The 12,539-nt window shown below is 36.4% G+C and overlaps 1 protein-coding gene across 1 annotated transcript; it reads left to right on the forward strand.

The window, feature by feature from the left end:
- Nucleotides 1–3,552: 3,552 nt before the first annotated feature.
- Nucleotides 3,553–5,585, forward strand: LOC116117403 (probable WRKY transcription factor 7). The gene is made up of 3 exons (XM_031403443.1): nt 3,553–4,491; nt 4,597–4,722; nt 5,009–5,585. Exons 1-3 carry the CDS (start codon nt 3,704–3,706, stop codon nt 5,169–5,171), a joined length of 1,077 nt encoding a protein of 358 aa, XP_031259303.1. The 5' UTR covers nt 3,553–3,703; the 3' UTR covers nt 5,172–5,585.
- Nucleotides 5,586–12,539: the final 6,954 nt, after the last annotated feature.

Below are 12,539 nucleotides of genomic sequence, written 5' to 3' on the forward strand. Positions count from 1 at the left end.
GAGTTGATGATGTCAACAAAAGCAATAATAAATTGTTGGTCAAATATTACTGTAAGCATCTTTTAGACTTTTAGCCGCTCGAAGTTTTTGTTCATTATTATTATTATTATTTTAATGTGGAGATGTTGGAGGTCTAAATTACCACGTCACCTTCTGCATTCTCACTTTACCTTCTTAAAATAATTTTGAAATGTTGTTAAAATGTTTGAAAAATAATCCAAATATATAAACGTAGAAATATATAAGTGAAATTCCTATAAACAAAGAAAGAAGAATAGGAACGTTTAATTATTCCTCAATAGAAATAAAAATAAGTGTGTTGATAACTTGATATAGAAATCTGCACCAACTAGAGAATTCCGATTAACCTTGTTAGAACCAGAATGGATGTGCGCGTAATTTAATGAAAATCAATAATTGAATAATTAAAGAGAAAATACAAGTAATGACAATAGACAATTTTTAAAGTGGTTCGGCAGGTTTGAATTTTGACCTGCGTCCACTGTTTCTATTATTGAATGAGAATTATAAATAATAAATATTTTCCTAAAATAATTGCCCTGCCTCCCCAGAAAACAAGTTGTGATTAGTTTATATAGCACCTAATTACATGATAGAGTTGAGGTAAGATTTAAATACATAGAATTAGGAAGTTGCATGATCTTCGGCTACCTTAGTTGGAATCTAAGTCAATTTGAATATCCTCCTTCCAAATTGAGCCAATCTAAATATTTTCTCTCCTAATGGAGAATTATACTCTCCGAATTTTCTGCACAACAATAGCCCCCTAGTTTTTGGAGTGCGTAATCGCGCTTAAAAAACTCATGTCTTTGATCTGGATGGCTATCGCACTATAGGCTGCAGTCTCGAACTAAAAAGTTTGAATTATGCATAGCACGATCTGAGAGATCTTGAACACGTGATCCCAAGTGAATGAGCGAGCTTACGAGCTCAATCAGAGAGCATGAAGCGCTTGATCTAAGAACATAAAGGGTTCGATAATAGAGCATGAAGTGCTCGATTTGAGAACATAAAGAGCTCAATTAGAGAGCATAAATAGCTCGATCTAATAGCGCAAAGAGTTTGATCGGAAAGCACGGAAGCTTGATCTTAGAGCACAGCTCCATCGGAAAACACGAAGAGCTTGATTTGAAAGCACAGCTCGATCGGAAAGCATGGAGAGCTTGATCTGAGAGCACAGCTTGATCGGAAAGCATGAAGAGCTTGCATAACTCTATCGAAAAAGCATGGAGAGCTTGTTTTAAGAGCACAGCTCGATCTGAGAGCATGAAGAGTTTGATCTTAGAGCACAGCTCGATCGGAAAGCATGGAGAGCTTGATCTGAGAGAACAGCTCGATCGAAAAGCATAGAGAACTTGATCTGAGAGCATAGCTCGATCGAAATGAGAGCATGGCTCGATCAGAAAATATGGAGAACTTGATATGAGAGTATAACTCGCTCAGAAAGCATGGAAAGCTTGATCTAAGGGCATAGCTTGATCAGAAAGCATAGAGAGCTTGATCTGAGAGCATAGCTCGATCAGAAAGCATGAAGAACTTCATATGAGAGCATAGCTCGATTAGAAAGTATGGAGAACTTCATATGAGCGCATAGCTTGATCAGAAAGTATTGAGAGTTTGATCTGAGAGCATAGCTCAATCAGAACGCATGGAGATCTGGGTGCGCAATCTAAAGCTGAGGATTTGGGTGCGCGATCTGAGAGATCTGACTGCGTGATCTAAGATAAACTTCAATATCTTGACAATAATTTGAGTTGTAGACCTCAAAGTTGGATGATTCTTGAACCGTTGGAAAGCTTACTCGAATATCTACAAGTTTTATGTTTGCCACTCTGCCATACTCATAGGCTGCAGTCTGATAATAAAGTATTGAGAGTTTGATCTGAGAGCATAGCTTGATCAGAAAGTATTGAAGTTTGATCTGAGAGCATAGCTCAATCAGAAAGCATGGAGATCTGGGTGTGCGATCTGAGAGATCTGACCGCGCGATCTAAGATAGACTTCAATATCTTGACAATAACTTGAGTTGCAGACCTCAGAGTTGGATGATTCTTGAACCGTTGGAAAGCTTACTCGAATATCTACAAGTCTTATGTTTACCACTCTACCAGACTCATACTTTATAATGCTCAATACTCTCCATCTATCAGTAGCTTTGATTCCAAAGTTTAATTTGGTGACATGGATTGTAGCTATGGCTGATTTTTTTGCGATTGGAAGATGGAAAAAAAAAAAAAAAACTGTCAGAAAATAGAGAGAGCTCAAAGTGTTTAAATCTTCTTTCTAGCGCCAAAATGTTGATACAAAAATCTGCACTAACCAGAGAATTCCGGTTGACCCTGCCGGAAGCGGAATGGATGTGTGCGTGATTTAATGAAAATCAACAATTGAATAATTAAAGAGAAAATACAAATAATAATAAGAGGTAATTTTTAAACTGGTTTGACAAGTTTAAATCTTGAGCCTACGTCTACTATTTCTCTTATTGAATGAGAATTACAAATGATAAATCTTTTCCTAAAATAATTGTCTTGTCTCTCCAAAAAATAAGTTGTGATGAGTTTATATAGCACCCATTTACATGATAGAGTTAATATAAGATTCAAATACGTAGAATTAGTAAGTTGCATGATCTTCGACTACCTTAATGGGAATCTAAACCAATTTGAATATATTCCTTTTAAATTGAGTCAATCTAAATATATTTTATAAAATTATCTTCTTGAGATTTTCTGCACAATAAAATGAATTTAATAAAAGAATAATTTAATTAATTTAATTTTGATAACGTGACCAATTATATGACAATGTCATATCAATTGTCACGTTATTTTGTATGAAAGTGTTTTTATAACCGTAAAATTGTTATTATTTAATATACAGGTAGATGTCCAGTTGTTGGCATCTTTTTCAAGGTCCAATTGGAAGCATCCAGCAAGAGGTCTACGCATAGTGTGGACTACTAAAGCCGGATTCAGCGTATTCATTAAAAATATTTTATCATAAAAACTAAAAAGTGATATCAACGGTAGGAAATTGATCAAAGGTTTAGTGGTGTGGGGTCAATACAAAATAAAGAAAAGAAAAGAATCCCATGTGACTTGTGGGGTGAGAGTTTGACGGAGCTTCCGGTGTCCGGTAAAGGAGGAACTCCTGGACCCATAACCCCACCTCTTCACTCAATGACTTTTGCATTAAAAGCTGTTAAAGGTCAACTCTACCTCACTGTCCCCAACTAACCTCTGTATTTCTCTCTCCCCATTTTACCCAGTCATTAACGCAACGGCCTTTTGACCTTTATCTCTCATAATTTTACACGCTCTCCAACCGGTTTATCCCGTTTACTTTACCCCACATCAAAGATGTAGTCAACATCTTGACAAAATAGACCACGTGGATGGTTATTACTGGCAAATAAGTTTGACGGCAGGATGTTCACAAGCGACAGGTCAGTCATTTTGATGCCTTGCGAATTGCTAGAGGGCATCAGTTTGACTCGAATCCAATAAGACCCCCTCTTTTTCTCATCATCTTTAGCGTTCTTTCTTTTACTTTTTATTTTTTTAATTTTTTAATTTCTCTTCTTTTGCTTTCTTTCATCATCATTTTTTCTTCTCCTTGTAAAACAAGCCCTGCCTGTAACTATAAAGATTCAAATATACCCTTTTGCTATTTTCAGTGCATGGTGTTAAAAGAAATGGCTGTGGAGCTTATGATGGGTTATGGTTGCGCTGATAGTTTTGCAGCATCAACCCGAATGGAAGAGAGTGCTGTACGGGAAGCTGCATCTGCTGGTATGCAGAGCATTGGTGAGTTCATCAGATTATTGTCTCGAAATCAAGTCCCCGAACAACATTTTCCAGAAGCCTCCTCTTCTTCAAGTCTTGAACCTGACAAAGAAATCAAGGTTGCTGCCGAAGTGGCTGTTAACAATTTTAAGAGAGTTATTTCTTTACTGGATCGACCAAGGACTGGCCACGCTAGATTCAGAAGAGCACCTTTGAGTCCTCCACCTGTTATTCCTCAGAAAGAACAAAAACAAGTTCCAGAACCGGGGCCGTCTGTTCTATCTATTAATCATCAATCAAACGAACAAGGTTCTGCTTTTAAGGTCTATTGTCCTACACCAATTCATCGTTTGCCTCCTTTACCTCATAATCACCACCCACATCAGATTCATAAGACTCCTTCTGTGGCGGTGACCAAGACTGTGTATACAGAGAGAAGTGATGCGCCAACTACTATCAATTTTTCACCTTCAACTTCTTTCATTTCCTCGCTTACTGGGGATACTGATAGCATACAGCCTTCTTTTTCCTCTGGATTTCAATTCACTACTCCTTCACATGTTTCATCAGTTGGTAAGCCGCCTTTATCTTCGTCTTCACTTAAAAGGAAGTGCAATTCCATGGATGATGCTGCTCTAAAGTGTGGTTCATCTTCTGGCCGCTGCCATTGCTCCAAGAAAAGGTCAGTCATCTTAATCCTTTATTTGTTTCATTGTGTTCTTTTTTTTCTCAATAAATGTTGATTCATCTGATTTGATGTTATGTTTTATATGAATTAATTAAGCAGGAAATCAAGGGTTAAGAGAGTTGTTAGAGTCCCTGCGATTAGCTCCAAGATGGCTGATATTCCACCTGATGATTTCTCTTGGAGAAAGTATGGCCAGAAACCCATCAAAGGTTCCCCTCATCCAAGGTATGTGTGTGTTTTGAACCGTTTGATCACGTCCTCTGCTTCCTTGCTCTTATCGTTTTTTTAGATATAATCGTTTTTTACTAGAACTCCCATACAACGAATGATGCCATTCAGCATTAATTGTTTTTGTCCAGAGTCATTCGCAGTTGTCATGGTCCTAGGCCCTTTGTGGGGCAGATGAATTTTGACTTTTTTTCTGCAAGCTGAGTTAACTCAATTTTTTTTGTTAAAGTGAGTCAATAACTCAGTCCTGAGTTTAATTGTTCGTTTGTTCATACGATTTCAGGGGATATTACAAATGTAGTAGTGTTAGAGGATGCCCAGCACGTAAACATGTAGAACGCGCACTTGACGATCCAATGATGCTGATTGTGACATACGAAGGTGATCACAATCACTCTGTGGCAATACATGATGCGCCTGCTGCTATGGTGTTGGAATCGTCTTAGTCAACTCATCAAAGGGCCAAGATGAGAAATTTGAAAATTGAATCACAACCCCTCCAAAAGTGGGAAATTGGAGTAGATGAAGCAATCACTACCGTGCTCAGATAGTCAACGAAGATGCTGGGCTTTGTCTTCAAGAAAGAAAGAAGATTGATTATTAGGTTACCTAGCGCTGTTTAAAAAAACCAATATAGGATTCCTTGTTTCTGGTTTCTCTCTTTTTGTTGAAGACTTTGTTAAAAAGGAAAAAGAAATAGGAAAGCGTAGAAATTGTTTGATTTTGTGGGAGTTGAATCTTGCAAACACAAGTAGTGGGTTTTTTTCTATAATTATTTTATTTCTTAATGCTCTTATACTCAACTCTCAGATCAGATGGAATTTTGCTTTTAATATATATGGTGGTGGATCTTGCTTTAATTTATTCCAATTATTTTTATGGGAATATGGGTTGCGGTCAATAGCCACAGAGGAATGTTCATTTCTTTAATTAGGAGATGTGTCGTTGACCTTTAATCCCTATTTTTATTATGATTAAAGAGATTTTGGTGGAGGTTGGGGTGTAGTCAGGTTTCAATTAGCCTAGAGATTTGGCAATGCAAAAGAATATCGATGTGAATTGTGATTGCCTATCTGTGACGGACTGACCCACCATGAATTTGGAATAAATGGGCAAAGTCAAAAGTGGCCGGTTTGGTTTATGATAATCTGTCCCCACTTGTATCTTTTTTCTAATTTTAAATTTGTTAGAGAACCTCTAATTTTTGTCCAATCTGCCTTGTGCCACGATACCCCAAGGATTGTGATGCTCTGTTGCTGGATTCATGCGTAAGAAATTTAAAGAGTTGAAAATTTTGTTTATCACTTTATCTGTTTTTTTTTTTTTTTTTTTTCTTTTTCAAAACGAACATATGCTGGAGTTTACTTTATATATTTAACGACTTTTAACGGGATGCTCTGCAAGATTGGATCTATATCGGTAGACCTTGGATGAATATGGTTGTTTCTTTCTGTTCAATTTTAGTGTAATGCTATTATAAATCACTAATCAAACGGAGCCAAGGCTTTCTTAGTTAACTAGTGGGTGGGATGCCAATAATAGCTCCACTCCTTTAAAAATTGTTTAATGAAGATAAAAAGGCTCTAAGTTAATGGGTCATGAATCCACAAGTCTAACAGTAAAGCCTAAAAAGCAAAAGCCCAAGTAAAACTAAAGAGGCCCAAGGGAAAAAATTAGTTGAAGCAGTAAATAATATTTTTGGAAAATGTTTTTCAAAAATTTATCAAACATATTTTCAAATTCAAATCTTATTGTTGTAATAACAATCCAACTCAATTTTTTTTCTAAAATATTATTCTAAATACTCTACCAAACACAACCAAAACTACCCAAACTACCCCACTACAATTGAATTATGGCAAGCAAGAGCAGTTAAAGGAAAATATGTTGAGACAATTATGATCAAATTGTTGCACAACAACTTGGATAAGACGGTTACATCATAACTGCCACATTGAGCATGCACAATAGTTAAAAACCAATAATTCTTGGATGTCAAGCACACCAATCCTAGGAGCCTTCATGCCAATGTCACGAGCCAAATCTCTCTTGCGAACACAAACACAAACACAGGTCAAAGGGGCCAGTGGAGGTGCTATTGGCATTAACCCTTTGATGCTCAAGTCAGGCATGCCATATTTAGGATCCTATATTCCTATGATCGGCCAAGTCACAGAGGGTAAAACAGTAATTCACGCTTGTCCTCCCAATTTAATCATTTCGCTTTATTACAAGCAATTAATGCCTTGTTAAAGCTTAACTAATGTTGAGTGCCCATCTATCTCTTAATATATCACATGCCAGTATTGCATGCAATGGTATTGGGCAAACACTCATCCCCATGGTTGCCAAGCCATGATTTTGGATAACCCTTTTTCGGCTAGCTTATCCAGCCAACCTAACCTCGCAGGTCTATACGCGATGTCACTTTTTAGGGTCTTAGTCATTGGACCTTTTATAGCCTTTTTTGGGCTCATTTAGGATCCTGGTTGGATCAATTACCCCTTGGGCCTTCTATTAGCCACATTTTGGGCATGCCTTCATGCCTTGTCCAATTTATCATATGGGCCGGTTAGGCCCGTTTGTGGTTTAACCATTTTGCCCTTCTATATAGAAATTAGTAACTCCCACCAACATTAATCATTGAAGAGAAGAAGGAATGTGCAAAATTATGTGAATTCTGAAATTCGATATGATTTGCAAAAATCGGATATCTAAAAATCCAGATCGAATTTGGATAGTAAAAATGGAGAAATCTGAATGTTCAGATCGTATACGGATTGGTTCTTTCAAACAATCAAATATTTGTATCCGATCTCATCATAATCTTTTTACAAATGCCCCTTAAAACTTAACATTTAACACTTAAAAGTTTTGATTAAAATCTGTAACTAAAAGTCTAAAACCTAAAACTAAAATGTAAAATCTAAAACTAAAAACTTAATCCTAAAACTAAAATTTCTCAAATCTCAATCTCACTCTCTTGTCCGAGCTTATGAAAATAGCTTTAAGATACAAGTGTTATAAGTTAATTTTAGTTTATAAGTATTTAAAATTTTAAGCAATTACGTGTTTGGTTAAAGTACTTATAAGTGACTGATAAGTAGTTGGTGTTTGGTAAAATGTGGTTTATAAGATACATTTTATTATAAATGACTAAATATGATACTACATTCAAGGGTATACTATGTTGTTTAAAATTAAATAAGGATAATGTAGTAATATACTTGTTCAAACTAGTTTATAAGCCAAAAAAAAAAAAAAAAAAAAAAGTACCTCCCCCAACTTATTTTTTTAGCTTATAGCTCAAAAAAATTATAAACAACATGTCAATTTAATTTTGAGCTTATAACCTAGTTTAACCAGCTTATTATATAGACAACACCCCCTGAGTCATCTCTCCATCTTTGATCTCTCAAACACCCACCACCCAATACCCCCTAAAAAAGTGGCAATCTCTCAATCTCACCCTTTCGTCTCTCCATCTCTAATCTCTCACACACCACCCAATACCCCTTTGAGAAAGTGAGCAATCTCCAATCTCACTCTTGAAAGAGACCACATGTTTAAACTTCATACAGCCAGCGGGCTTGCATTACATGGGAAGTTCATGTAATGAAGTGCTGGTGAGGTTCTTGCCGTAAAAAAACAGAGAGAAAGGATGGTTGTCAACGGAAACAGGGAAAGAAACAAGAGTAGAAGAGAAAAAAGCAGAAAATAAGGGAAGAAAAGAAAGGACTTGATGAATCAACACCTAATAAGAAAAAAATGAAAGTTAGTTATTGGGAAAAAAAGAATAAAATTCGATCAACTTCGGATATCCGTTTTCCGATCTAGATAATCGATATCAAAAAACTAGATATTCACATAATTCGGATCAGGATATAACCTAATCCGAAATCCGTACGGATAAAAAAAGCCCAACCGGATTGGATTCCAATTACACAACCCTAAAGATACCGATAAAGTCAAGAAGAGAAGGAGACCCAAAGTTTGTCAAGCCTTGAAGAGAAAGAAAAATTCATTCTTGCGTTAATGGAGATTGGTAAATCACAAAGAGAAAAATAGCTTGCGTAGGAGGCTTATCGAGAGAGAGGAACTTGAAACCCAAAGTGTCGTAATATTTTCTCTAACTTCTGTGAGAGAAAAGAGAAACTTGGAACAAAACATTTTTTAATTCCTACATGAACTAGAGAAATGGGATTTTGTGTCTAAGAAGTCTTGGAGGAAAAAGAGGCGCTTTGATTCTTAAACGGAAGAAACAATTTTCTTAAAGTTTAATTCAACGGGCAATGAGGAGCTATGGAGAGAGAGAAAAGGAAGGGCTTAATTAATTTCATCCAAGTTTGAATAGGAAGATTTTAATTGACTTTTCAATTTTAAGAGGAAGACTTTGAAAAACCTAAACCTGAGGAATTTTAAAAGTTACGCTTCTCGGTAGCAATGTAAAAACCTCGGCCCAAGTCGAACTCACTAGGGCCGACCTGAGTTTTTTAAACTAAGCCCGGCCCATGAAAAGGCCCGGGTTTTAATTACTCGGCAGACTTATCTGGGTCGGGCCTAAAGCTTGGGATTGGTTAATATGATTACCTTCTTTTTTTTTTTTAATATAAAATTTACTTTATAAACAGATCTGGTGTAAATTAATAAGGTCATGTCAGGCCCCTCATAATAACCTAACGAAACAAGCATTTCAGTCTAGGAGGCTGTATATTCTAGTTTCCTAACATGTTGAGAGATGATATGAATATATCATATTTATTTCAAAAACTAATACAGAGGGAACCAAATTCTAAAACCCATAATATGATACACATATAGATTTTGAGTACTCTTTTAACTCGATATATCAATATATCCATAAATTTGAGGAATAAATAACTCTTTTAACATAAGAAAACTATAAAGTAACCAATTTTAATTTAATTTTATAGTTTTCTTAAATTAAAATAGTCTGTATATATCATTAAATGATGATATATTTTGATTATTGATCAATTTCGATAAAGCGCAGAAAGTAAGATATGTGTTGAGTTAATCTGCAGAATCACTAAACCTAAAACCACACTTCCACACACACAACCACAATCAAACTGAAATAGAAATCAAGAACACAAAATTTTACTGTGGTTTACTTACCCAATATAGGATAAGTTACATGAGCTTTAGTAAACTTGGGGCTCAATGCACTGAGACCAAGTTTTTACACCAATACAAACAAGATTGACACCTAATCTGTTCACTCACTCTGCAACAATCTCTCAAGACTAAATCGAACCCTTCCTACGAGAATACTAAACCCATATTCTCAAGACCTGAAGGAACTCAACCCTCAACCAATGATACAACTAATCGCTCAATATATAAATAATACAAGAGATTCATAGCAAACCCTACAAGACAATTTTTGTTTTTTTCTAATTGAAGAACAGTGTAAAAAACCTTAACCTTCGACAGAGTAAAACTTCGTTCTATACTGTTTAAGGAGAGATGATTCGGTCGTCAAATTCAGAATGCCTTCAATGGTCAGATCACTTCTTGAGGCAGTTCCCTAACGACAACGTTGGCCTTAATGTCCCACGACGCCGTTTTGGGTTTCACATTAACATTCTCCACCTTGAACGCAAAAAACAACCACATTGCTCAATTCAAGTCTCCCTAGTGCAACTACCTCTCAAGAACCCTTCTCACTCTATAGTTTGCTGCTTCTTTTATAGACAGCAAGTTCAAATAGTGTTTGAATTTTGTGACAGTTCTACCTTTGTACCCATGTCAGTGTATTGTCCTCTGTGGATATCTTCTTCATATATGATTCCTTAAGCCCTAAATCCCTTAAAAAATGGAAACTTACATCCATATGCTTCGTCTTTTCATGGTAGACAGGATTCCTACTAAGGTGGATTGCACTCTGGCTGTCAGAAAAAACTGTTATCTCTCCATCAATCCACTATACCTCAGATAGAATCCCCTTAGCCATAATGCTTCTTTGAATACATTTGCCACAACAATGTATTTGCTTCGGTGGAGGAGAGGGCAACAATGGGTTGAAGCTGTGACTTCCAACTTATGCAATTCCTCCCACTGTGAAAGTATGAGGTGGTAGACTTCTTGTGTCCCTGTCTCTTGCAAAATCAAAATCTACAAATCCCACGATCAAGTGAGTTTCCTCTTTTCGTATATTCCAACCAAACAATATGTACTATTAATATATTTCAATAAACATTTCAATGCTGACCAGTGTTCTATACCTGGATTGGACATAAAGCGACTAGTAAGGAAATCATAGAATAGGTCAGGCTTGGTGCTGATCATGACGTACATGACTGACCCTACCACATTAGCATAGGGTACCTTTTCCATTCTAATTAATTCGCTTCAGACTCAGGACACTGAGCCTTGCTAATTGCAAAATGGCTGGCTAGGCATGGACACCACTTGGAATCAGACATTCCAAATCTAGATACCAATTTCAGTAGGTAGGAGGACTGCTGAAGTTTTGTTCACAGTCCTATCTTTTTCGTCAATAACTATCCCTAGGATCTTTTTAGCACTTCTTAGGTTCTTTATATCAAACTCAGAGTTCAACCTAGACTTTAAATCATCTATCCTATTTTTTGATTTACTATCAATAGCATGTCATCCACATAAAGAATTAAATACACAAGCATACCAGCGTTCAAGTCATAGTAAAAACAACTACCATATTTACTTCTTTTGAATCCTATACTGGTAATGAATGTGTCAAACCTTTTATACCATTGTCTAGGGGCTTTTTAAGCCCATACAATGACTATGCAACAAGCACACGTGATCAGGGAAGTTTCTATCAATAAAGCCCATAGCTGTTTCATGAAAATTTTTTCATCTAAGTTACCATGCAGGAATGCAGTTTTTACATCTAACTGCTCTAGTTCTATGTTCAGGTGTGCAACTACTGATAATAATCCTAATAGTCTTATATTTGACTACACGGGATAAGATTTCATTGAAACAATCCCTTCCCTTTGAGTTAGCACTTTGCTACAATCTAGCTTTGAATCTAGGTGGATCAAGGGATTCATACTTCCTTTACTTTGTATAACCATTTGCAATCAATAAGCTTCTGGTTTTTTTAGCAGGGTACGAGGGACCAAGTCCCATTTACCTTCAAGGAGTGCATCTCCTCTCCATGGCAACTTGCCATTTATCCCTATCTCTGACCTTATAGCTTCATCATGCTATCTGTTCTGTTCTCTGGATTTTAGCACCTGCAACCAAGCAATATAGATTAAGTTAGCATATAAATACCTGAAGGGGTTCTATTTCTCTTATGGTTCTGTATCTGGTTAGTTGTATTGTAACAATGACTCATGTTGGGGCTTTCGTATTTTCAGTTTGTCATCCTCTGGTTCATGTTCCAAGTCTGATGTTGTAGGATTTCTCTTTATCTCCAGTTCAGTTTGAACTCTGACCTGCTCCACCTCAATTTGTGTCCCATGGTGTTGGTCTTGACTAATGCTCTCACTGGTTGAGGTACCTACAGGATTGTTAGGAGTTCTACAGGGAAGCACAAATTCTCATTAAAATACATCCTTCTTATAATAATTTTGACCCTTAGTGCATTTCTTTCCCGCAACCTATACCCTTTAGTCCCCTCTGGTATCCTAGAATATACATTTTAGAGACCTAGGTTCTAGTTTTCCCTCATTGGTGTATGCATAAACAGCACACCCAAAGGCTCTAAGATGACCTAGGTTGAGCTTCCTATTGGACCATTCTCTTCTAGGCCATAAAATTAATAGCCTAAACGGACTCCTATTAACTAAGTAGCTGCA

Source organism: Pistacia vera, unplaced genomic scaffold, assembly GCF_008641045.1.
Source record: "Pistacia vera cultivar Batoury unplaced genomic scaffold, PisVer_v2 Contig806, whole genome shotgun sequence".
In the NCBI taxonomy this organism is placed as follows: Eukaryota; Viridiplantae; Streptophyta; class Magnoliopsida; order Sapindales; family Anacardiaceae; genus Pistacia; species Pistacia vera.